This window comes from Syngnathus typhle, linkage group LG11 (assembly GCF_033458585.1).
Source record: "Syngnathus typhle isolate RoL2023-S1 ecotype Sweden linkage group LG11, RoL_Styp_1.0, whole genome shotgun sequence".
In the NCBI taxonomy this organism is placed as follows: Eukaryota; Metazoa; Chordata; class Actinopteri; order Syngnathiformes; family Syngnathidae; genus Syngnathus; species Syngnathus typhle.
The window spans coordinates 10,772,133-10,796,171 of record NC_083748.1 but is presented as its reverse complement, the minus strand read 5'-3'; the positions used below and the strand labels follow the sequence as shown (position 1 = coordinate 10,796,171).

At 45.2% G+C, this 24,039-nt stretch overlaps 2 protein-coding genes across 6 annotated transcripts in view; one reads left to right on the top strand and one right to left on the bottom strand.

The window, feature by feature from the left end:
• Positions 1–23,786, top strand: part of zhx3a (zinc fingers and homeoboxes 3a) — a 37,933-nt gene extending 14,147 nt beyond the window's left edge. Inside the window, exons 1-3 of one of the 5 annotated variants that reach the window (XM_061292244.1) lie at positions 9,395–9,713; positions 19,088–21,889; positions 22,235–23,786. In XM_061292244.1, the coding sequence (XP_061148228.1) occupies positions 19,242–21,889; positions 22,235–22,268 (2,682 nt within the window). In that variant the 5' untranslated portion in view covers positions 9,395–9,713; positions 19,088–19,241 and the 3' untranslated portion in view covers positions 22,269–23,786. The other 4 variants (XM_061292245.1, XM_061292247.1, XM_061292248.1 and 1 more) reach the window with 4 other exon arrangements.
• fam83d (family with sequence similarity 83 member D) lies at positions 2,777–6,582 on the bottom strand. The gene is made up of 4 exons (XM_061292249.1): positions 5,980–6,582; positions 4,639–4,806; positions 4,403–4,527; positions 2,777–4,133 (listed from the first exon to the last, which is right to left on the bottom strand). Exons 1-4 carry the CDS (start codon positions 6,466–6,468, stop codon positions 3,317–3,319), a joined length of 1,599 nt encoding a protein of 532 aa, XP_061148233.1. The 5' UTR covers positions 6,469–6,582; the 3' UTR covers positions 2,777–3,316.
• Positions 23,787–24,039: the final 253 nt, after the last annotated feature.

Here is a 24,039-nt window from a genome sequence, read left to right as displayed (position 1 = left end):
TGCATTGTGCTCATAAATGTTTTATCATAGAAGCTTGCAAAAACTAGAATGTTGTCGAGATGCGCTGTCCAACACAGAAGTCCCTGCAGACTCTTAACTTGTACAGAGTGAATTTTATGAAACTGTAACATTCATTTATTTATCTATTGCCAATACTCTCGATTAAGGCACAAAATTTCAATATTCCTAATTGCCAGTAAAATAACTTTTCATAAACACTCCTGAAAGTATTCCATTGGTCGATTCTACCAGCTAATATCAGTCTCACAGTGTGTGGGAAATCTCTTCTATTTCCTGTTTTTAGTTCCGTTTGTCTTTGCAATACTTATTTCCATTGATTTTTATGATTATCTCGATGCTTGGTGAATTTATTTAGTCTGAGAAAACTTCAAGAGCTAATAAAGATGAGCGATTTTTTTTTTAATGCACTTAAAATGTGCATGAATAGAATCCAGAAGGTCCTTTGAAATTTGCATAGCAGTGGTTTGTAATCCTTAAAACAATCTGGATAACTGGATCAGAGCCCACCAAAACGTTATCATATGACACTTTTTTGTCAGAGATGTTGACAGCTTTTACTTGGTTACCATTTGGTGGGGGGAACCTTTACTTCCCTGCACAATACTTGATTTACATCTTCAACAATTGGTTAATGTACTTTCGTGCTCATCTTTCCGACAGATTGGCAAGAAAAAAAATCCCAAATTTGATATTATGAGAACAAGTGACAATTGTCTTAATTTCCTCCTTCCCAAATTTCAACACTGCAACAAAATCTGATGACGGTTTTTGATATGCAAGAAAAGCGCACACTCTAGCGGCCGAAAGGTGTAAGTGATGCTTTGTACAAGTAGGCCTTTTTTTAATGGCAGCCCCCCAAGAAAAGAATATATAATCTCGATATTGTGTTTTAATTGACACGTGAAGTGAAATATGCAAAGGCTCTGTGTTTACCTGTGAGCCTCAGCTAATAGGTGCACACTGTTGTGTTGTGGCTCCCCCGCTGCTCCCCTAATTACAGCCGGTGGTTGCAAAGCAGCAACCTAATAAAATCAAATACGGCGCTCTTCCATATTAGTCCCATTGTATGTACTTGCAGATCAGTCCCCTCTCAGCTCTGCCATTTTACATAATGAATGCCATGGCTTTTGATGTGTTTGCCCGGTAGGAGATGCGCGCTCCGCAGGAGGAGCCAGCCGCCCGAGGCCCTGCTGTTCTTCTTACCTTCTTCATTTAAAAAAAATGCTTAAACGCAGTCTGCTGAATTAAATCGGAACGGGCGTAATGTGGCATTGTGCGAAACACTCTCTCGTTTTCTAATTCACTCCTTCTGGTTCATTGCAATTAGTTGCCGTGATGCTTAATTATTTTGTACGTTCCAAAATCAAGGCTGAGTACCGGATAACATTTTTGTCATTAAGCAGTCAACTGGCAATTAGTATCCGTGTCATAAACATGCACAGATTGAAAGACGTGTCAGATGGTTCGAGTCGGTGAGATGCTAAAATGAATGAGCCTGGCTTGCTATTTTGCCCAAGCTATTCACATATGCGGGCGGGCGGGCCTTTGTTAAGGAGAACACTCAAGTGCACGAGTGTATCCAATAAATGATCTCAGGAGTGTACATCCAGCAACCGTGCACGTTACCGAGGTTCACTCTTGAACCTACAGGTACATCTGAAAACGTTTGAATAGTTTATATGTAGTATGAGTTTCTGAGTTTTTTTTTCACCATTGCCTCTTTAGAGACTATGGAGCAGATCCAGGTCCGGAGTTGATATCAGGCACTGGCACATGTTTGAACCGGAGCTACCAATATGTAGTCCAATAAATTCTCAATGGGAAAAACGACCAGTTGGCGGTCGTTTTTTTTTCCTCCAATTATTTTTGGACCCAACCGCAGATAGATTTTCATAATTATTGTTATTGTTATATGTTATCATAATGTTACTTTAAAAATGGAACTTGACTTTTTGCCATAAGGGAAATTATCAAATGAAGTGCAAATGTTCTTGTGCTAATTAAGACTTTGTTTTGGATCTGACTCTTGTGTTGCCAAAACTCCAACAGGCTTCCTCCTTTGCGGATTCATAAATGTGTATACATCGATACGGGATAGTCGCACCTCAGGCGGCGAAGCATTCGACACATCAAGCTCAGTGGGATGAAAACTGAACACACTTCCCACTACAAGAGCCAGAACTCTGATGTGTTTTGATCCATCCCAGCGGGGCTTTGGGTGCACGATAGGAAGTTGAAAACACTCTTCGTGCCAGGCTCAGCAGCATTTACGTCCGTGCAAAGCCACTTTTCTCTTTCACTTTTTTTCTCGTTTTTCCTTTGCGATTCAGAAGGACGCTCAGTAGAGCATTGCTAATATGGCGCTCTAAACAAATTCCTACCCCCTGCTTCTCTTCTGTCGGGAAATATGCCGCTGGGAAAGCTGGTTCTTTGAAGAATCATTACAAGAATGATTTTTATGAAAGGGAAGAAATGCAGTGTTTCAGTCCGATTAGGGGGTGTGAATAGTGGTTCTTGTCTATGCTCGTAATCAATGACCGAGCTTCTCCAAAGTGTCTCAGATGCTATCTTAACTAATTTGGTCGAGACACTAAAGTTAAAAAAAACAAATAAAAACATCACTAATGCTTTTCTCTCTTGTGCTGTCACTTTGCTCCCTGGTGTGTTTTGAAGCTGCTGAGGCACTGTTCATGACAACTTATTTGGAATTGGACTTACAGTGAACACTATCAAGAAGCAAAGAAAAGACCATATATTATTAGCAAGGCATAAGGAGCAAGTTTATTTCAAATCATATACTACAGCCATGTTTGATATAAACAGCCACCTCAGTACAAAGGCACTTCATTCATAAAATAACAAACGTGCTCAGATTATTTAGGGTTGAGTCAAATACAGATTTCAAAAATAATACCAAAATTTTTTTTAAATGTAGCCCTGTCAACTGGCACCATTTAATTGATTTTATTTTCAAACTAACAATTGGTCAAACTTTTTTGCCATTGTGTAAAATATAATTTTCTATATCAAAAGTACTCCGGATCGGTGATTACTCAAAGCATGAGACTCGTACTGGTATCGCTCTGAAAAAAGTGCCATAGAACATCCCGAATTGTCTACATCTGGAAGTTATTAATCCCAGTAACAGTAGTATTGCACAATTGCTACATCATTAGAGCAAATATTATTCCACAACCGTTACAGCCCAAGTTATAAAGACAGGATAAAAAAAATACAAGAGAAAAGCAACCATTTGGCATGTGAGTAAAGTAAAGTACAGTGTCCACATCTGTCATCATGTGACTATGGCTGCATTTTCAGCAAGTTGTCGAGGGTCTGGCCCCGGCATGGGTTTGTCTCGCCGCCATCTACCCTGAGTCATCACGGCAATGTCTGCTAGCTCTCGCCGTTGGGCCAGCGTGGCCATCATGTGTTCCAGTTTGGAGCGGATGGCCGAGTAGTGGTGCTGGCGCTCTTTCGTCAGACTGCTGAGGCAGTCCTTCAGCGTGCCAGCTGGAGCTGCCTGGGTGGGGGTGCTCATACTAAGAGAGACGGTCTTGTTCTGGCTGAGTGCGGGCCGGGTGGGATCGGGCTGCCAGGTGAGCTGGAGATCCGTCTGCGCTTCACCGTCCGCCACTGAAAAACTGGTCTGGGTGGCCACGTGGCAGGACACCACGGTCGGGCGGACAGGCTTGCTCGCTGCCGACTTCTCTGCCGGGGGATTCGGACCAGCGGCAAGGATTTCTTGATCCAAAAATTCGTCACCTATCGTTGACGTGTTTGAGGCGCTGCTGCCGTTTTGACCCACTTCCGGGATGGGACCCTCGCAGGGAAGCTGTAGGGATAGAGTGCTGATTTTCTGGCCCGGTGTGCTGGTCAGACACACTTGCTCTGAGGGCCTCTCCCTGCTTGGGAATGGGGAGGAGGTGAGCAGATGCTTGTTGGGAATGTGCTCGAGGATGGCACTGTTTCGTACACTGGCGAGTCCTCGGGCATTCACGGGAAGAGACTGCGCATAAAGAATCCGGAACTCTTCATCAAACTTTTCTGTTATCTGACCAGAAAGCTCGATCAAGTTGCTGGTGTTCAGTTTGCCATCGGTCCAGTTGAACCTGCACGCAAAAAGACTGATCAACATTCTCGACTAGGGCAGTATTTGATTATTTTCATTCTTCTTTCATACGTCTGCTCGGAGTAGGTTTGATCGGCTCTCGGTTTTATGCAACATCCTTATTTATTTTGTTACATCTTGACTAATGTAATAATTAGCGGGTTATCATTTCCTATACAACAACTCAATAATGGCTGGCCCAAAAAGATAATTTCTAAATTATAAATAAACACATTTCTCATTTCTATGGAGCGAAAAGATAGTAGATACCTGTATGAACCCGTAGCTGCACGGTTGCCATCAATCAGCATAAAGCGCTCATGAACTCTCCCAGTGATCCTTGTTCCTGATCTTGTATAATAAGTTGTGCCGGTTATGGTTCGCACTCTCATTTGCTTCAAGAATAAAAAAAAAAAAAGAGTTGGCAACAGTGAGGCGACCTAAAATCTTTAAGGATTATTTCAAAGATTGTGTGCCAGCAGATATTGACACTGCAGCGGTGGTACCTGAAGGTCATCCAAGCTGACGCCAATGTTTGTGCACATCTTGAGGAAAGCGGGACAGCTTGACTGGTCCAGCAGAATGTAAACGGGGACTTTGCGGATGGAACACGCCTCTTGAAGATCTTTGAAGATATCCAGGTCTGTCAGGGAATCTGTAACTATGGCAATCACCTGCAGTGGAAAATTACAGGGAACATAATTTACTTTCAGGGGTGCGGCTGTGTTTTTTTGGATGCGGCACATGATTGTGTTTTCATTTGTATCAAATTCAAGGTCTTATTGGAAAAAATCTCGGCACGTGTGTCAGACGCACCCCCCCCCCCCCATGCAATATGTGTGCCGATGTGCCGTCTTTCGACCGTCGCCTGTTACCATGGCAATCGGCAGCAACACTTGGTCAGCAAACAAATTATTCACCCCCCCACTCTAACAGGACAAGCACCATTTTTATGAGATTTTGTTTTGCGCAGATCTTCCATATTCACCAAGAGGGGTGGAATTTCACAAGCCGTTGTTGCGTGTCGAGGATTAGACACGGATGTTAACGTAATCGCAGATTTAAGTCTTCAATCTGCTCATAGACACGTACAATCGGAATCTGCCTTATTTGAATGAAAATGCTTGGATTATTTTAATGAGGGTGTGCCAAAATGTCTGGCCAATGACAATTATGCACGGTTACAGTCTTTTGTACAGCAAAAAGACACTGGGCTCGGAGGGCCTCGCTACAATAAAAGGCCTTGATAGTTTCTCATTACCAGATTGATCTGGTTACTGCATTTTCCACAAATAAAATATACATTTGGCTCCACAGAGGAAAGTACTGCTCTCTAATAGAAGAGCAACCAAACTCAGCCAAAGCGAGTTGAGACACATTTGCTGCAGTGTTTGCAAAGGCCCGAGGTCCCGCTGAAACCACACAACAATTTTCTTCTTTGAACAGCAGACAGGCCTGACAGCTCAAATAAGGCACATGACACCACAATGAATATTCATTCAGCTTTTACCTTTGATTGTCCCTGCTTCTGGTCATTTCATCTCATTAAAAAGGCAGACGACAGAAATCAGGATCAAACTAAATTCCTTGGGGACTATCCAACATGATTTTAGGATGACATTTTGTTTTAGTTCTATTATTCCTGTAAAAGCAAAAGGATTTGAAGTGGTAGTGGTCTACCTACAAGAAAGCCAAAATCAAAGTATGTGTACTTAGTTACTTCTTCAAAGTACTATAAAACAGTGGCGTATACACTATACTGTTTTGTACTTGTAGATGTTTCCAGTAAGAAGTGTTAGGTATGGTTTATGTAAGAGATGTTGCAGGCCTACAGGATTGGAGCGTACCTCTCTGGCACTGCTGATCATTTTCCTTGCAGCTTCTTTACAAGCATAGATGCTGTCGCCATAACTCGGCTGAAAGTGAGCCACAGCCCTGGTGACTCCCCGATACGAGCCCGCGGTGAAGGCGGGCCAGCCGATCTCCAGCGGCGGCGGCTCCACGTCCGACATCTCGGGGAAGTAAGTGACCGACAAACAGTCGACCGAGCGGCTGAGAGTCTGCCCCTGCAGCGCCTGGTCCTCGCCGAGGACCGACACGCGCTGCGGGGGGACAGCGGCGTCCCCGACCCACTGGATCTCCTCATCCGACAGGAAGTTGGCGATGGACTCTTTTTTGAGAAAGCCCAGAAAGTTTTCGACCCCCCCGGTCAGGAGTTCCTCCAAGGCGAGCCGGTGTCTCTCAATGTAGACCTCCTGCAGGCTACACTGCGCGCCCCCTGTGAAAGTTGACTTGACCCTTAAGAGCGAGTCGTCCAGGCACTGTGACAGAGCCATTGCTTCTTTCCCTACCTGAGCGCTAACCGTTCCTCGGGTGGAGGAGGTTTGACCTACAGGTACAGACTTTTGTATTTTGTGTTTTCCCCGAGTTCCTGTCTATCCCGGTTCGCCATTGGTTGCTGGTGAACACTCGCAGGAGAATGGTGACTTTCGATTGGTCCCGCTGGACTGTCAATTTAATGTAAACACAATGTGATTGGTTGGTTTGGATGCAAACATGATTTGCTGTCGTTCACCCCCGCACGCAGCAGCGAGACCTCTCACTCTGGTGTTTTTTTTTTTAATCGCTTATTAAATCTTGCTTGATTCCGTCGTTGACAGCAACAACTTCTTGTGAAGGATTTTAGTTGGTACAAATACTTTGCTAGATTAGTTTTGTTGCATTGACGTTGTCTAACACTGCCCTTGGATTTTCTTATCCTGAAGTCTTGCCCACCGGTGTTACATCAGCGATATGCTTATCATTATAGTTCAGAAGAGATTGCATTCGGGATTATACACTAAACTGTACATTATATGTTTAATAATTTTGCTGCTTTTCCCACCTATACCTTTTATTTTGCATTATGCAGCTTGTCTATCTATGGAGCCACGTTATACTTCCTGCTGACTTTGACTGGAAAACGATTATACAGTGCGACTAATACGCGCACTACCCAGTTCACGTCAGGACTCGCGTGACGTCAACTTTTCTTACGCGTTGTAACTTGTAACTAGTAGCGCTGTATGGCTTGCAGCAGCGTGTCGTCGTAGAGTAGACTCGTAGCTGCAAAGATGTCGCGGCATTTTAAATCAGGTAATGAAATAAGAAAGAGGTATTGACTTCTTAACATATTAATTTATATGAAGAAATATATATTATATTATAAATATTAACTAGGGAAATACGGTAAATTTAAGTGCAGCCAATTTGTTACCTCTATTTACCTATCTACTAAACCTGATGCTGTTACCGAGTAGGAGGTGGAGCAGCTGTTTATATAAAACTGAGTAATTGTAAATGTTTTTCATATTAAACTTAATTTGAATCAGTCAAATGTTGTCTCTCTAGTCTCTCTTGGAGGGTGTTGACATATTTTTGCCTCGGGCCCCTGGAGGTCTATTGCAAAAACACAACATCATGGCCTTCTTTGGTGTTTATTTTGCATATGGTTATGTGTGAATATTTGGGTTGTCAGTTAAAGCGTTGACTTTAGAGATTATTTAGAATTACTGGAGGGGAAAAAACAACTGATGACCTATAACCTCTGCTCACTTGTTTAGAACAAAATGGTATGCGATGAGTTTTGAGAATTGTTTGTATGAGCAGGATATTAAAAAGCTGCCTATAGAGCTTAGTCCACTTTGATCGTTTTGTGCAACTCTTGTATCTTACGGAGAATTGTATTCAAAGATCAAGTAAAGCTTTTCGAGCAGTCTTTGAATCGAAATTTACTCACTATTTGGTGGTGAAAAATATGATTTATTATATTACAGCATCTTTCCAGTGAGAACTTAATTTCTGGAACAAAAATGTGAGAATCCTGCCAATGAAAGCAGCTGCTATATAATGAAACTTGCAGCAACTCACTGTTCACACCACACCCACATTTTCTTGTGTTTATGCAGCGGTTTAGCAATTGATAATCTTGTTGTTCCTGAATGTTATTTTAAAGCAACGTCTTAAACTCATTCCTGGACAAACTGGTAAGACAAAACTATTATTAGTATGTTTAAAAAAAATTGTGTCACATTACACTTTGCATCCTGCACAGCTCAGTGGATTCTTCCTGATCTCAATCTAATTACAATATTTGTATTATTTCATTAACAATTTTATTACTTGCTGGGAAAAAAAAAACTCGCAAGAATGGGGAAAACATGCAAACTCCTGAGAAGAACGACCGAGTCGAGATTCTACCACACTGTCTGTTTCTAAATTATTAATTGTACAGTATAATTTATAATGTAGCCTGTTGAGAGCTGCTCCTGTTGAACTGACATGTCAAGAACTGCAGAAAAGGCACGCAAGATCCAATGCTAGTGAATACATCACAGCAGCTCCGAGCAATCCCATCACGCCATCCATACATATGGGATGACAGTATTTGCCTTCCAGTTTCAGTAGTGCTTGCCCTCCTTATGGTCGTAGTTGACCTGGTGACAATCCCGTTTAGGATACATCCAAACGTCGTAGAAGAGGGCATGAGCTGAGATTCAAACCCGGGACCCCTTGATTGTGAGGCAGAGGATTAGCCCATCGAGCTGCCCGTGTGCTTTTTCCCTTCCTGTTCTTTTAACATTGTTGCAGAAAAACGCCAGTATTTTGTCAACATGGAGTGTTTGGACTTTCAAAAGTAATAAATCATCCACTCGCACAAGACGCTCATGCTGTTCGTTTATTGAGCTTGAATCCGTTGAGAAACAGCAATGCTGTCACATGCGCTTAGATGTTTTAGTAACTGACATTTTGACCTGGAATTACATTACTGTCCAATCCACACAAATATAAATAGAAGAAACCGAGAAAGTACGAACCCAACCGGATTCCAATCCATGTACGGATTTTTGATGACCAAGTATCCAGGCAACAGATATTTGTTTTGGATTACAGTATAAAATATGTTTAAGCCTCAATCCATATACTTCTGGATTTCGAGGTTGTGTGCTGGAGTGTGACTCCACGGGGAGTCACGCAACTAACTCAGGGTCTATATAATATCCTATTGCTGGTAAGACCACTTTCGGAGATATTAAGTCTGTTTTCATTCATCTCAGTTGTAAATATTTGGCTGCGTTCTAGCCACACTGGTGCCTCGATTCTCGTGTGCCATCCTGTGTCTCAGGGGTGGTGACGTTGCACAGAACCAGTCTATACATCCCCCCCCCCCTCCTCCTTTTTTGATTACACACGCTCATCTATCCCCGCCCCTCTCCAAAATTTGAGATGAAAGGGCTTCTGGATTTTGGATGACGCTCCCAATCACGTGCTCCTAGGAAATACACTGGCTATATTTTTTGGAGCTGCCTCGTCCTGCATCGCCGACCATAGTTGTTTTGCAGCGGGCCGGGCAGCTCCTGTCATGTAATGTACCTTGCCGTGGTCACTGACGGGTTCACGCTAGTTCGCCGGGTTCACTTGAGGAGAGCCCCCACCCCCTGCTCGCCTCTTCTCCTCCTCAAAGCGCGGCGATCGGAGCTAATCCAATATTATTCATTTATATATTCATGTCGGATTCCATTTTGCCGTGCCGACTGTTGAGGTAAGGACACATCTACTCTTTCTGGGACGGAGCAGTGCGAGCTGCGAACTTGTTTACCGAAAGGACGTCTCGTTCTTCAAATGTGGATGTTGATCCGCTGCTGTAGTTTATATGAAGTCGCCTATGTATAAAATGGCGACACTAGGTGGAGGGGGTGGAGGATTTTTTGGGGTGGGAGAGGGGTTGACTGTTCCTTAGCTTTATGTAGAGTGCCAGCTGATCGTTGGCAAGTGTCTCGGGAGGTCGTGTGAGGCTATCCGAGCCTTGTGAATGGACTTGAAATGGCTTTACGCGTCACTTTGTCACACTTGGAGCCCGCCGATCTCCTCTGCGTGTGCGCTCCAGCTCGCTAGCTATAGCCTCCAATGTGGCGGATCTGATTATTGTTTTTTGTTTTTTTTTAATATTGCACAACGCGCCGCGTTTCCTCTCTTGAGCGTTCTGAGTTGGGAGAGACTTCCAACCCAGCAACACTCGCTACATAGCACTCACGCAAAACTGTGGGCTCACACATAACATAAGACGGCCGAATCGCGCACGCACGCACGCACAAGTGTCACAAATCTACACTCTTCATGCACGTCCTGCTATAGTAGGCCCAAATGCACAGGACTCTCTCTTTCATTTCCTCCTCTTCCTCCCACCAACATGTGCTTCTGCCCTCCTCACACACCCACTCAGTCACACGCGCGCGCGCGCGCACACATCGACACAAGTCCTCAAGGCTCGCTCATTGCTACATATTTTTCCGGAGTTTGGATTGCCAGTGGGGGTTTTGGATGTATCACTTTCTGCGAGGAGCATATTTTATACGTGTACGTAAGTACTGAGATCGCTTTAGGAGGCATGTGGCTGTGTTGGGACTCCAGTATCTACTATGTTGTGGCCCGCAATGTATCCCAGTATGCATCTTGAAAAGTAGTAAGCAACTATGATCACTAGATAATCAAATGTACTCTACTGTGTATTCAACGATGAAATGGACCAAAACAGAAAAATAACTTTCTGTTTTGGGGTATTTGTTGTTTGGCACGTTGTAGATTTAATATAGGTAGAGCGATCCAACACAAATAGACATAAAGGGCAGAGTAACACTGTTCTCTTATGCAATCCTGGCACATTTTGGTGACAAAAAGTGGACTCGACTGGTCTAAGTTGTGGCGCAGGTGTTGTCATGTGATTTCGGTGAGGCGGATTTTGCTGTTGTGTGGTGCACGTGATCGTATTTCATTCATAAATATGACATCAGCGTGCATCGAACCCTCCGAATTATTGTGGAAATCAATTCGTTGAATGCATAATTAAAAGCAACCTTGTACTGCGGCACAACTGACGCATGTGTGTGTCGGGGGGGGGGGGGGGCGTGTGATCAAGGTTTGGCAGGAATGACTGAATCATTTACTTATACCCTACTCCCTAATCACAATATAAGAATTTTTAGGGGGAATCTGTCAGTAAACTATGTAGTGAATCCTCATGTAGAGCTCTGGGAGTAGGGATAGAGTGAACATGTCTCCCCAAAGTGCCTTTAGAGGAGGGACCTCTCCTTACCGACTGTTTGTTGCCACTATGGACAGCATTGTGGCTTCCACGAGGCCAGATGAATCGTGGCAGCCTGGCCGGCTCGACAGGCGTGATTCACTGGCAACTTTTGGCAATGGGCTTTAATGATTTCACCATGTGACGGCGTTACATGTAATGTAGGTCAAGGAAAGGACTGAGGTTTTCCGCAGGGCCGTTCCAGAACAAGTGTGGAAGTCTGCTCCCCTGCGGACATGCTTCATACTTGAATCGTGGGCGTGTGCGCGCTTGACCAGTAAGACGCGGTTGGCCCGGACACTTCTGTGTGCGTGGAGGTTTTTCACTCCAGACGGATGTAGACTGGGAACGGGCTGCCTTGTTTCGGAACCCTACTCTAATGAGGCCAGCCAGTCTCCCTTTCATCCAGTCAGAAATAGGACTGCGCTGTGGTCCGCTTTTGTCCCTCAATCAGCAACCGACTGTGAGTAGCTGTGATTTAAGTAACAGTCTTAGCTGCAGAGAGGGAGAGATTTCATAAAAATAAAGTCAAATGGGAAAATAGCATTTGAGACAGATGAAGCGGCTAACGCCGAGGCAGCGTTTACCTTTCGTCTGTTCTGGTTGATGACGCACTGTTGACTTTTAGCTGTGGGCTAAAAAAAGAAGAAAAAAAATGCCACTTTGTTTGTAGTGAATAAATATAAATATGAGCCTCGCATTTTGAATTGAAATATAGAAAAAAAATATATCAATAAATACAACAAAAAAGTACATTTGAAAATTCAAGGTAGCATATACTTAGGTAATAGGAGAATATTTACTGGAATTCTGAGCTTTTGGACCCTTTGAAATATGAATCGGTCTCAAAATGATAATCACAAAAATGTTTATTGATCAATTTGTCAATCGATTAGTCATTAATTGTTGTAACTATCGTCTCCATAATGCCCCTTTTTCGTCTTGGTTTGTTGTTTTGTGCTTCGCTAGTCTCCTGTTGAGTAAAAATGGTCTCCTTCAGAAAGACCCCCGTTCTCCTCATTGTTACTGTCGCATCTTGTGCCGACCGAAGCGTGCTTTTGGCACTTTGCCGCAACTACTGTGGCGCTATTCCGAAGTGTAAGAGCAATCACCAAAATGGAGGGAGAGTGTGAAGGGGCCATTGTAACTATCTGCCATCACTTTTACTTGTTCAGTGATGGCTTCACAACTCTCTCCATCGAAAGACTTTTTCTCGTGCACAACGGGCTTCTCAGAGTGCTCACATGCCGTGGAATGGCGGAGACGCAGCGAAGGCACATCACGCCTCTGTCTACCTGCAAAATTGCACTTTGTGTGGTGCTCTGCAAACTTGTTTATTGTGCTGGGGTGTGTGTGAGACTCCCACAGCTCAAAATGAAACTTCTGCCAAGGGAGGTCATATGGTAGATCTAGCTGACTTGGAATGTTCAATATTCCTCAAGTTCTAAGAAGAGAATCAACTGTCTTAATACCAAACCAATCAAAGCTCCTGTTGTTTTTCATGCAAACCACAACGCAGGCTTCGGTTATTTCGCAACTACGCAGGTGCAATTTAGTCAAGGCTTTCAGCTTTTATTTAGTGCCGCTTTTGTCGTCCGTCTCTGCTATATCGAATCTCGGGTCTCACTAAAACAGCGTGTTTGCACAGTTCCAAGCAAAAGAAACACTTGTGCTCGGGGGGGGGGGCAAAGAACCCCCTGCCACTTTCTCTGTCCCATGCATGAGCTGGCAGTCGCCAGGCTTGGAGGTGGTTGCGATGTCCGCCATTTTAGGATGGACTGTACAATGTGTGGTACGCCGCCATCTTTCTTCTTTTTCTTCTTCACTTGCAAAATGAATGCCTGTAGTCTTGGCTATAGAACTGAAGAAGTTATTCATGAAAAGTGATGTAAAAGGATGCATGACTCAGACTTTTTTTTTTTTTTTTTTTTCCCTCGGCGCGCCATGGTTTATTTGTCCGTCGTTCATCTGGGCTGCAGATAGAAGGCTCTGTAAAACAATGTACTCTGTGCCCTCACACGTAACAGCAAACATATGCGTGAAGACACTAAGGATGTCACCACTACGTCTGATTGAGAAATATGGTGACGGGCGTCATTTGAAGCACGCTCACTTGTGCTATTTCCTTAACTAAGCCCGCCGCCGATAACCATTGGAGGAGCGGAGAGGCGGCTTTGGGTTGCCAAGGAAGAAAATGGCTCAGACCTCACCCGAAGTTGTCTGAAAAGGGGCGCGGACGCTGAATGGACTTTTCAACCAAGTGGCTCACACGCTCGTGTGGATTAAAGTTTGTCCTACGCCAGATGCAGTCCGAGGAATTTGGTGTGTATGAGTCTTGAGGTTGGTGGGCGTGTGCGAGTGTCTCGGCACTGAGTGTGTGTGTGTGTGTGTGTGTGTGTGTGTGTGTGTGTGTGGCATCGTGGGCAAGGGGAGGAGAAGGGTTGCCATGGCAATGTTAACACATGAGTGGCACGACCGACCGGTCTCCCAGTGGACGGGGCTACAGTCATGGAGGTAAAGGGGGGGGGGGGCTCTGTGTGTGTGTGTGTGTGTGCATGTGTGTGTGTGTGTGAAAGAGAGAGAAAAGGGAGGAAGAAGAAAGCGAGATGGCTGACAACACCTGCGTCGCAGACGTTCAGACACAAACACTCAAATACGTCGGACACAGACATAAAAAAAGGAGGGCGCGGCCGAGAAGAAGACACTTGGAGGTCACGTTTTTGTCTTGAGCTGGACAGCCAGTGCGGCGGCCGCTCTATTAACGCTGTGCTAATCACCCTGACATCTCCCACTTGTGCTTCAGCACACGTATCACTCCAGCCACATACTTATTCATGCTGCGGCGGCAGCGGCGTACAGTGGCACACATGATGTCAAAGCTGTCCACTCTGCTTCGTATGTTCTTCCCAGAATGCATCACGGTGGACAAAGGCCAAGCGTCCGCAGTGAGACGGCTTAAAAGCCCAAAGTGCCGGATCACAAGTGAGCCGACATTGTTCCCAATCTTTACAAAACAGTGATATTCTGTCTCTGCTTTATCTCGATCTTATATTTAGGTGTCCAGCTGATCCCCTCACATGACATCCAAGTCTGTATGGGACACCAGGCAGAATATGTTCCCTCTGGACACATTTTCTGATCTTTCAAATTGATCTGTCAGGGCTCTTCCTATTTTGCCCCATTTAGAGACCGTTTAAAAAAATAATATAAAATACAATGCAGGCGTGGATCACTGTCAGGGCGAATGAACCAGAAAGCAAATGTTTTGAGAGCGAGCGATTGTTTTCTCTCCTTTTTTTCCTTTTGTGGCAAACTCCGTGGCGTCAAGAGACTCCTTGCCAGTGATTTGGTTCAAAGAGAAAGATTTGAGAGCGTCGCAGGCGCTAAATGTTGCGGAGGTGAGGAGGGAGTGTGTGAGAGTGTGTAGACGTCCAACTAGGAGGTGTCAGCAGGGAGGAATATTGAAAGAGCGCCGGCTGTCATCATCATCACTCATCCTCTCGCTTTACTCCCAGATGTCTGAGTTTTGTCTTCCTTTGTCCTCCTTCGTCTTCCTCCCGCCGCCGCCGCCGTCGCGCTCGCCTGTCACATGAAGGCACAAACACAAATCTCTGTTTGCTCGTGTCAACTGTAGCTGACCCAACAATCTGGGAGTGTCTGCATCAGTGGGCTGTTTTGAATTAAATTTTAATGTCTAGCAACCACTTTGCAGCCTCGCCTCCCTTTCCGGTGGCAGCGCGCCGTCGATTTTTCATGTTGTAATATTCTAATTGCTGCAGCAGTTTATGAAGTGATGAAAGGGCACCGGTGATGCTCGCGGAGGTAGAAACACTCGGCCGTATAAAAGTGCAGATTCTAATCAGACATTAAATATAATATAATAGTGGAAAGGACGATATAAAAGCAGGCCCTCCTTCAAATCATAATGCTGCCATTAAATCACATAAAAAAATAAAAAAACACGCCAGAATGGAACCTAATCCCATTTGGTTGGTAACGCTTGTTTTGCATGTGGGTAACAGTTAAGCAACAAAGCTCTCTGTGAGCGTGGGTGCCCAGGAGAAAAAGTTTGCACCAGCGTGGCCATGTGACACCATGCGGGGGACAACGCCACTCCAAGCTTTGTCCACCTTGCCACAAATCCTGCCTTTTCACGGGCACCATTGAATGGGCCGCTGTTTTGGGTAACCCTTGTTTTGTGTCTCAAGTCACGCTTTCCCAGATAAAGTAGGCCCTTCTTTGGATAGGTGACTCGATTCTTTATGCAAACCGTCGGCTCGTCTCGGGTTCTCCCGGTGAGGGGCTGGGCGGTTTGAATACAGAGCGTACTCGACCGCCTCGATGACTGTTGCCTCGTTTTAACGCAGCTGCTCTTGCATTGTTACAAAATGACCTTCTCTATCCATTCATCCATTCGTGCATTTGCTCTAGCAGTGTTTCATGGCTTCTTTTTTTCTTGTTGTACTACAATCACAGTCACTGAATCGTATTTATCAAACTTCTGGGCATTGGGAAAAAAAGAGAGGGACAGAGCTCCAGACATCATTGTAATCAAATAATGCTGTCACAGTTGCCCGAAAGACACCAAAATAAACATAGTGACGCACCTTTAATGTGAACCCCGAGTCTGTTTTCTATCAAAAAGATGGCCGTGGCGGAGATTAGTTTAATCACAACAGCACGGCTTCTCAGCATCAAAGCCCTTCAATATACATTCATTGAAAATTCGCTCGCCTTGTTTTTTTTTTTTTTGTTTTTTTCTCCATATAAACACTCACTGTAATTATGTTTGGACAACTGCGCCGGCGTTGCCAGCGATCCCCTACGGTGCGTCACAAACCTTGAGACCATTGTTTCTCAGGCTTCTAAATGACCTACCAAAACATAACAGTGTCGTCGTGTTTTCTGTCGACAACCAAATTGGACCTCAGTGACGCAGAGACCGACAACGGGAGACAAATTGAAACTCCACATAAATGGGAAATTCTAACCCAGAGCTTATTGATGTGAATCTGAAAGAATCTGCGCAGCCACAGTAAATGTGCTCAATGTTACTTGGTGTCAACACTCCAAAGGCATGGCCGCATCTTTCATACAGATGTTTGAAATGTGCATGCCTCCATTCTACTGCTTGCGTGAACACACTTGTAAATCTTTTGTTGAGTGAACAAACACAGTGTCCTTAGCGGGGGTTAATTGAGTGTTCCATCAGAGGGTATCATGACCTGTCTGGCACCAAAACATACAGCACATGCCTGCGTCTGGATGCAGTGAACCGGGATTACTGCATAAGATGCCGGTGACCTACTTTTTTTTTTTTTTTTATACTGTTTGTTTTGTTTTGTTTCATTCTTTTTTTGTCTTTTCTTTTTTTTATAATTCCCCATCCAAAAGCAGCAGCTGTCAGTCGTAAAAATAAAATAAAAAATGTAAAAAAAAGTCACAAGGAGCCATTTGGCGTCATTGAGTGCTGTTGGGCAGTCATTTGAGGGTTTTAATTCTGGATCATGTTCATTTTTAATTTACCAGCCACTGTATAAAAGAAAAGTCTGTGGAACGCTTTTTCAAATCGCGAAATATGTAACCATATAACCGACATAATAAGTCGCTAACTAAATCGGATTTGAGCATTTTGCTTTATGAAAGTTGAATCTGAGCGGTTGATGTTTCGCTCAGTCACGATCAACTCGCGCGATGAGTTTAAACCGACAGGAGCGAGCGAGCGAGCGCAAGTCGCTCTCCCCAACTCGCCACACGTCAACAGTTCTCCATTCCCAGAAAAGGAGACAAGAGAAATATGATCGGAGGTTCTGTGTGTGTCACAAGTTCATTCAGGGGCCAGAGCGTTTTCTCTTGTTTTGCTTCTTTTTTTTTTTTTCACGCTTTTTACTTTCCGTTCCTACATGGCGATTAAAGCCAGCTGTATCTCCGATGTGACACTAACCAGGAGAGAGTAGCCCTAGATTTTTCTTTTTTGGTATCTTTTTTGCCTTATAATACAGTGACAAAAGGAGAGAGGAATTCATTGCGCAGGACGTGTTATTTAGAAGAAGGGGTTTGCAAATGGATTTGTGCAAAGTGTGTGCGTACTTTGGTTGTACGCACGCTTTTTAGCAAAAGCGCAACACGATCATTTGATCCAGCAGAATTATTCAGAAATGTATTTATAACACGCACACACAAAGACACAGCATTAAGTACACTTGCGCAATCACAAAACCTGTATTTCTAACCTTTTTTTGCCATTTCAAAATTAGTAAATGCATGTTCACTCTCATATTTTCCAATTTGTCAAGCCAAATGTAAATTCAAACAATAAAAAGTTATTATGGGCAGTTGGACACCACTGCAAACTAAAATCACAGCCATAAACGATAATTAAATGTGAATAAAAACAAAGCATGAATGGAAAGAATATCATATAACATCCAGATGGTGCCGATGTAAATGTAACGAAGTGTCGCGTGTATATTGCGTGTCACAAAAATGTGGACGCAGTCAACTAAATAGTCTTTTCTTGACACCCATTCGATATACATATCATATTGTGTGTGTGTGTGTGCGTGCGTGTGCCTGCGTGCGTGTGTTTGTGTATATATATATATATGTGTGTGTATGTATGTGTGTATGTATATTTGTTTATTTTTTATATATATTTTTTTAATGTATTTTAGTTTATTTTTTTTGCGTGTCACAAGAATGTGGAAGCAGTTAACTAAATAGTCTTTCAGATGACACCCAGTCGAAAGCTGGAATTTTTAAATTGTAGTTTAATTATTCTCCGTGTGTGTGTATACAGGTTTCGAAATATCCGGTCTATCTTTTTCAGTGCCAACTTCCCTCTTAAAAATGAAATGAAAAGTCATGGCTTCCAGAGACAAAGCCAGCGCGCATATTTTTGTATATTTTTGCCTGCAGACAATGTAAAACAGCTGGAAAGGTGGGATACACATCGTACGATCAATCAAGAGAGTGGGGAAAATACACCCCACTCAATAGGTTAAAAATCCCTGAGGAAGTGTGCGGCTAATATTTATTCACTGATAATAACTCCTTGCTTGTGGGAACCAGGTGGCGTCTGGCAACAAATACCCTCCCGCAAATCACATTGCTCGCTATGCACCTTGGCTATAGTCGGCGTGCGAGCCTCCAGTTTAATTACTCTTTTCTTTGTTTCTATTATGAAGCGCTGCTAAAAATAATTCCGTGGACACATGCCATTAATGATTAGCTAGAGTTAAACCTTAGGCAGCAGTCAAGGAAAACAACAAATATGGCTAGCATGAGACATTGTCACGATGTTGATTTGCATGGTCTTTTCTTTTTTTTTAATTGATGAAAAGTGACAGCAAGACAGTATTTTACACTGACAGCTGCGTGTGTGTGTGTGTCTTGCTCTCACACCTCCTTGTTTAATTGTTGTTGTCTTTGTATAGTCACATGCATTTCAGAACCCCTTTTTTAAAGACGAGTCTGACACGAGGCTATTTCGAATCATCAATAAGTGCTTTGATGCTATCAATAGCTTTTCAAACCGGGAACTATAAAATATATCTGCTTTACTACGTCGACCTGTGGTTGCAAATTGTGCTCGTATAAGCCGGTTTTATTTGGAGCAAAAATAAAAAAAAGCTCTGCAAGTGTGTTACTCGAGTGGTGCAATTGTGGAGCAACACCACCTACATTCACACCTCCACTTATTACGCTTCCACACATTGACGCTGCCGTTGTTTGCACAGCACGTCCTTAGACTCGGTCACCCGCTTTGTGTTTTTGGACAATTAGCACAAGTCTGACTGGTGGGCTCATGCGATGTGTCTTTTTGCCCCTCGCAGGTTCCCTGGGAGCTTTTAAAGTCGGACAAGGGTCCCGCGGCAGCTGAAAGCATGAAGCAACACTGTGGCTGATCCATGACACGAAACTCCGCCCGCCCTCTGCATCCGACCGGACAATCAATCACTCACTTTTCCATCTCCGCAAAGCTACGCGATGGCCAGCAAGAGGAAATCCACCGTACCCTGCATGATACCATCCAAATCCAAACATGTGCGGGAGGAAATTTTCCTGGGCTCGCTGCCAGAACTCCTACCCACGATCCCGGAAGACGGCATCCTCAGCATCTCCGGAGAAGAGTCTGGCCACGTCTCTCACAAGTCATCCAAATCCGGATGCAGCAGCGAGGTGCAGAAAGGAGGCACGTACGCCTGTCCCCCGTGCTCTTTCGAGTCCAGAGATTTGAACTACTTTTTGGATCACATGCACAACTACCACCTGGACTTCAGGGCCCAGCCCACTTTCTACTGCCTGAACTGCGCCGTCTCGGTCGTTCGCTTCGAGGCTCTGGCTCTGCATAACGCCAACACTCATCCGAAGATCATGGAGGGCTCGACGACCGCCTCGCTGAGCGTCAACAAGAGGGACGGCCTCACCACAGTGGAGCAAAGCCTCTTCACCGACAACGGCGACCACTACCGGGAATCCGGAATCTCCCTCTGCAAAACCCCCATTGCCAAGATGATGAGAGCCAAGGGAGAGCACAAAAAGATTGTAGTATCTCACACCGTGGAAGTATTGAAGAAAGCCAGTGGGACCGATGCAGAGCCCAGCATGCTGACAAATGTGCCTGAACTCCAAAACGGGGCTCTCAGTCTTTCTGGCGCCCAAGCTATGCCGAGGACAGCTGTCGGTCACGTGACTGCGACGACGGTGTCCAACCAAGTCTTTCACCAGCACATTCCCTCCCTGTACTCCCCGCCTTGCTCGGATTCCAATAAAGACCTTCCAAAGGTGATGATCCCCCTCAGCAGCATCCCCACCTACGATGCCGCCATGGACACCAGCAGCTTTCTAAAGACATCCTTTGGCAAGTTCCCTTACCCGACCAAAGCTGAGCTCTGCTACCTGACGGTGGTGTCGGAGTTCCCCGAAGAGCAAATCAAACTGTGGTTCACGGCCCAAAGACTCAAGCAGGGCATAAGCTGGTCTCCGGAGGAAATAGAAGAGGCCAGGAGGAAGATGTTCAACACGGTGTTCCAGGGCAGAGCACCCCAAAAGCAAGCTGCCGCACAGCGTCATGTCAATCACATTGTTACTCACCACACCGTAACGGCCCCTTCGGCTTCCAGAGGACCAAACTTCACCATGGCTGAAGTCCCCTATGGCGGAGTGAGAGCCAGGCCCATCGGAGGCATCGCCAAGCAGGCCAGCATGTCAAGCAACCCCCAGGTGACGAGGCTCTCCTACTCCACTCCGCTTCTCGCTCAGAAGGTTCCGTCCCTGGTCAGGACGATGGCCATGCCGACCAGGAATATTCAGCAAGCCGGCGAGCCGGAGAAGAGCGGCCACGGGGCGGAGGCGGCGTGTCGCAGCAGCAGTAGCAGCAGCACTTGCAGCAGTAGCAGCAGCAGCATGGCCGGCTATTCCAGCGGCGCTCCTAGTGCTGAGAATGCTTCCTGGAAAAACGGGAACAACAGCAGCCCCGCCGACGGCATCCCCAGCTTCGCTGCCTGCTCCTCCAAAGTTAGCAATAACGATTTGCACTATGTTGCCACTACCCCCAACGACAAGACACGCAACAGTTTAGTGGCGCCACCGGAAGGCTTCGTGGAAAACACCAGCAACACCAATCACAACAATCATAACAGCGCCGCCGCCGCCGCCGCCATGGCTCCTCAAGAGCAGGCTGACACCTCGAGGAAGGACGAGCAGCGGCGCATCAATCAGAGCAGCGACAGCAGTATTAGCAATGAGCAGCGCGCCACCAAAGATGGCGCTCCCCACCTGAACCACGCCAGCACTTCCCCGACTCAAAGCACCACCAGCACCGCCGTCATCACGCAAAGCAGCTCGGCCGCCACGGACGACGGCAAACGCAGCAGGGAGTTAAGCATCAAAGGCATGTCAATCTTGCAGCAACTTATCAAGGACGACGACCATTTTACCCGAAACAGAAGTCGCTCGCAGCAAAAAATTGAACCCATCAAAATCAACTTCAAGAGGCTGAAAATGAATGAAAGCGAGAGCGCCTCCGAGACCGCGCATCAGGAACACAGGTCGGAGATCGCCGAAGGGTCCTTCTCGCCCCCCTGGGCCAACAAGAACGCCCAGCAGCTGCGCATCCTCCGCCAGGCTTTCTCCGGCGCACGCTGGCCCAACAGTCAGCAGTACGAGGAGCTGAGCGTACGGACTGGCCTGCCCAAGTCCGAGGTGGTGCGCTGGTTCAGCGACAGCCGCTACAGTCACAAGAACGGGCAGCTCAAGTGGCTGGAGAGCTACCTGCAGCCGGCTCTAGATGCAGAGGAGGCCGGCGGCAGGGGAGACCTCCAAGCCACACTGCAGATGAAGCAGCAGACAGCTGCCAAACAGAAACATCTTGACGTGAACAAAGCCCTCCAAGGAGAGGGCGAAATAAACACTGACCAGCGGCTTCGATGGCAGGATTTCAACTCGCCGCTGCACGCGCTGATGGCGGCCGAGGGAAGCGGCGAGCTCATCAGAGCTGAGACATCCGACCAGCCAGGAGTCTTGAAGGACGCCTGGCCGGAAAGGGACCGTCAGCAGCAGCAGCAACAGCAGCAGCAGCAGCTAACTGCCACTCAGCCAATTATTGAACAACCCAATGATGCCAATCAGACCAGGTCAGTCCAACAAAATGCTAGAACTTTATATAAATTACTCATTGACAACATTCAAGAATCCATCCATCCATCCATCCATCCATCCATCCATCCATCCATCCATCCATCCAACCAACCATCCATCCATCCATCCATGCAGTCATGCTACATCCAGCCAATCAAGGGTCTGAGCTAAAAAAAAAAGAAGAAGCTATTTTTAGGTTAGGCAGAAGTCTAGCCCATTGAATTATAGATTTGAGAGTGCGTGCTAATACGTGTGAATAAATCATAACGATTGTGTGCAGTGGGGTGACACGCTCCTAACCTCGGGATCAGAGCCTCACCTGTTTGTTTGCTCCTGTTTAGGGATCGCCTGAGGATGGAGCTGCTGGAGGTGTGATGAAGTCGCCGACGTACGAGGCTGGTTCGCTCCCGAAATGAGTGTTTGTAATGACAGCAAATGTGATTGTAGCTGGACCGTAAGACTCTGACTGTAACTGTGAATACCCCCCACCCCCCCTTCTCCTTCTCCTCCTTCTCCCATCCTCTTCCTCCTCCATCTGCCATCACTTCCTCCCATGTCAGAAGAAAGAACTTCTCACCTTCTTCAGTCCTGTGATGTTTCAGCCTTTCATGCTTCTTTGTGGTCGTGTGGGGAGGGTGCACAATGAGGTCAGTGTGAGGGATCAAAGAAAAGAAAGAGAAGACGCACACTGACTGGAAAACTGACTTGAATGAACAAAAATAGGACGGGATAAGGCCGAGAGATAATGTTTTGGGGTCAGCGCCGGAAATCTATATACAGTATATGATCGAAACTGCACTATAAAAACGGGGTTGTACTGACTGAATGGACAAAAGATGTGTCAAAGAAATGTTATTGTTGGCTTTGTGATATTTTTTACTTTTTTAGCAACCAGTACTTCAGCACTGCCTTGACTTTGACGTTTTTTTTTTTTGCTTTTATGTTCCGATTCTCTTTACTTTTCTAGTCACTGTAAGTCCAGATGCAATCAAACATGTTTTATTTAGACCTGTATCAATGTTGGTGATCACTTTGTGGTTCGGCTACACGCAAGAGACTATAACAATGCACTAATGAAGACAGCAATGCTCAAAATCCCACTGCCCCACTGCAAAGGTATTGACAGCTTTGCCCGGATCAATAACCTTCAAAGCCCTTGCAAGCTGAACAGAGACAAGCCTGTCACGCTAACGTTGCCTTACTCAGCTCTGTCTATGTGTTTATGGCCTGTTTGTCGCATCAGCTCGCTTTCCAGCTACTGCGCTTTCTGTAAAAAGTTCAAGAAAAAAAAAAAAAAAAAAAAGCAGAGAGGGGGGAGAGAGAAAAAAAAAAAAAGCCAGTGCATCAAGGATCGCTCGCTGTTGGTCTCTATCTGTGAAAAATCGTGTGCTGCTTTCTGTACACTTTGGAGATGTTTTAATATGAGCTGTAACTGTAATATTGTATCAAATCTTGTGACTGGCCAATTGTCTTTTGAAAGCTAAATTACCAATTGGATCTTTTGACACTGACAGAGTGAGATCTGGAGCTAGCTAGAGAGCCAAATGGGGAGAAATTCTCTTCGGAATTTTCTTGTTTATATAAACATACAGTCACTACATGGATATCCTATTAAGCTGCATCCTTGTCAAGCTGCTAATAGCTAAGAACGGTGCTATACCATCCAAAGTGAAATTGGAGGTTCATCTCCTACCAGCAGTGTGTGCACTTGTGTCGAATGTTACAAATTTATTTTGGTTTGAGATAAATAAAATCTGGACTTACGGTGAAATGATCGCTTACAAAAAAAAAAAAAAAAGAACTTTTATGAAATAGCCTGATCATAAAGCACTGTTGTATCATCCTTTCTACACTTTCTCTGAATCTTTACAGAATAAACTGAATACTCACCAATCAGCAGTGTTAAGTTATTTGTTCCACAGCCCACCTTGCGGCGAGAGTGAAGCGATGCCAGAAAAAGCTGCGGGATACGTTTGAACTGACTCTGCATTGCTTGGCGCGCCACCTGCTGGCGAAATATTGACACTGGCTTAAAAGTGGCGGAAAACGGAAACTCGGCCCGGTTCCATCTTTTTTCTTCTTCTTTTTACTTCAAGGCAAAATGGGATTGTTTTGTTTGGTAGACAACGACGCTCTCACCAAATAT

Excerpts from the sequence above, each read along its gene's own strand:
- fam83d (XM_061292249.1), bottom strand. The coding sequence starts at position 6,468 with ATGGCTCTGTCACAGTGCCTGGACGACTCGCTCTTAAGGGTCAAGTCA. Across the intron at positions 4,807-5,979 it reads TGATCAGCAGTGCCAGAGAG|GTGATTGCCATAGTTACAGA; the intron begins GTACGCTCCAAT and ends TTTCCACTGCAG. Across the intron at positions 4,134-4,402 it reads GCAGCTACGGGTTCATACAG|GTTCAACTGGACCGATGGCA; the intron begins GTATCTACTATC and ends TTTTGCGTGCAG.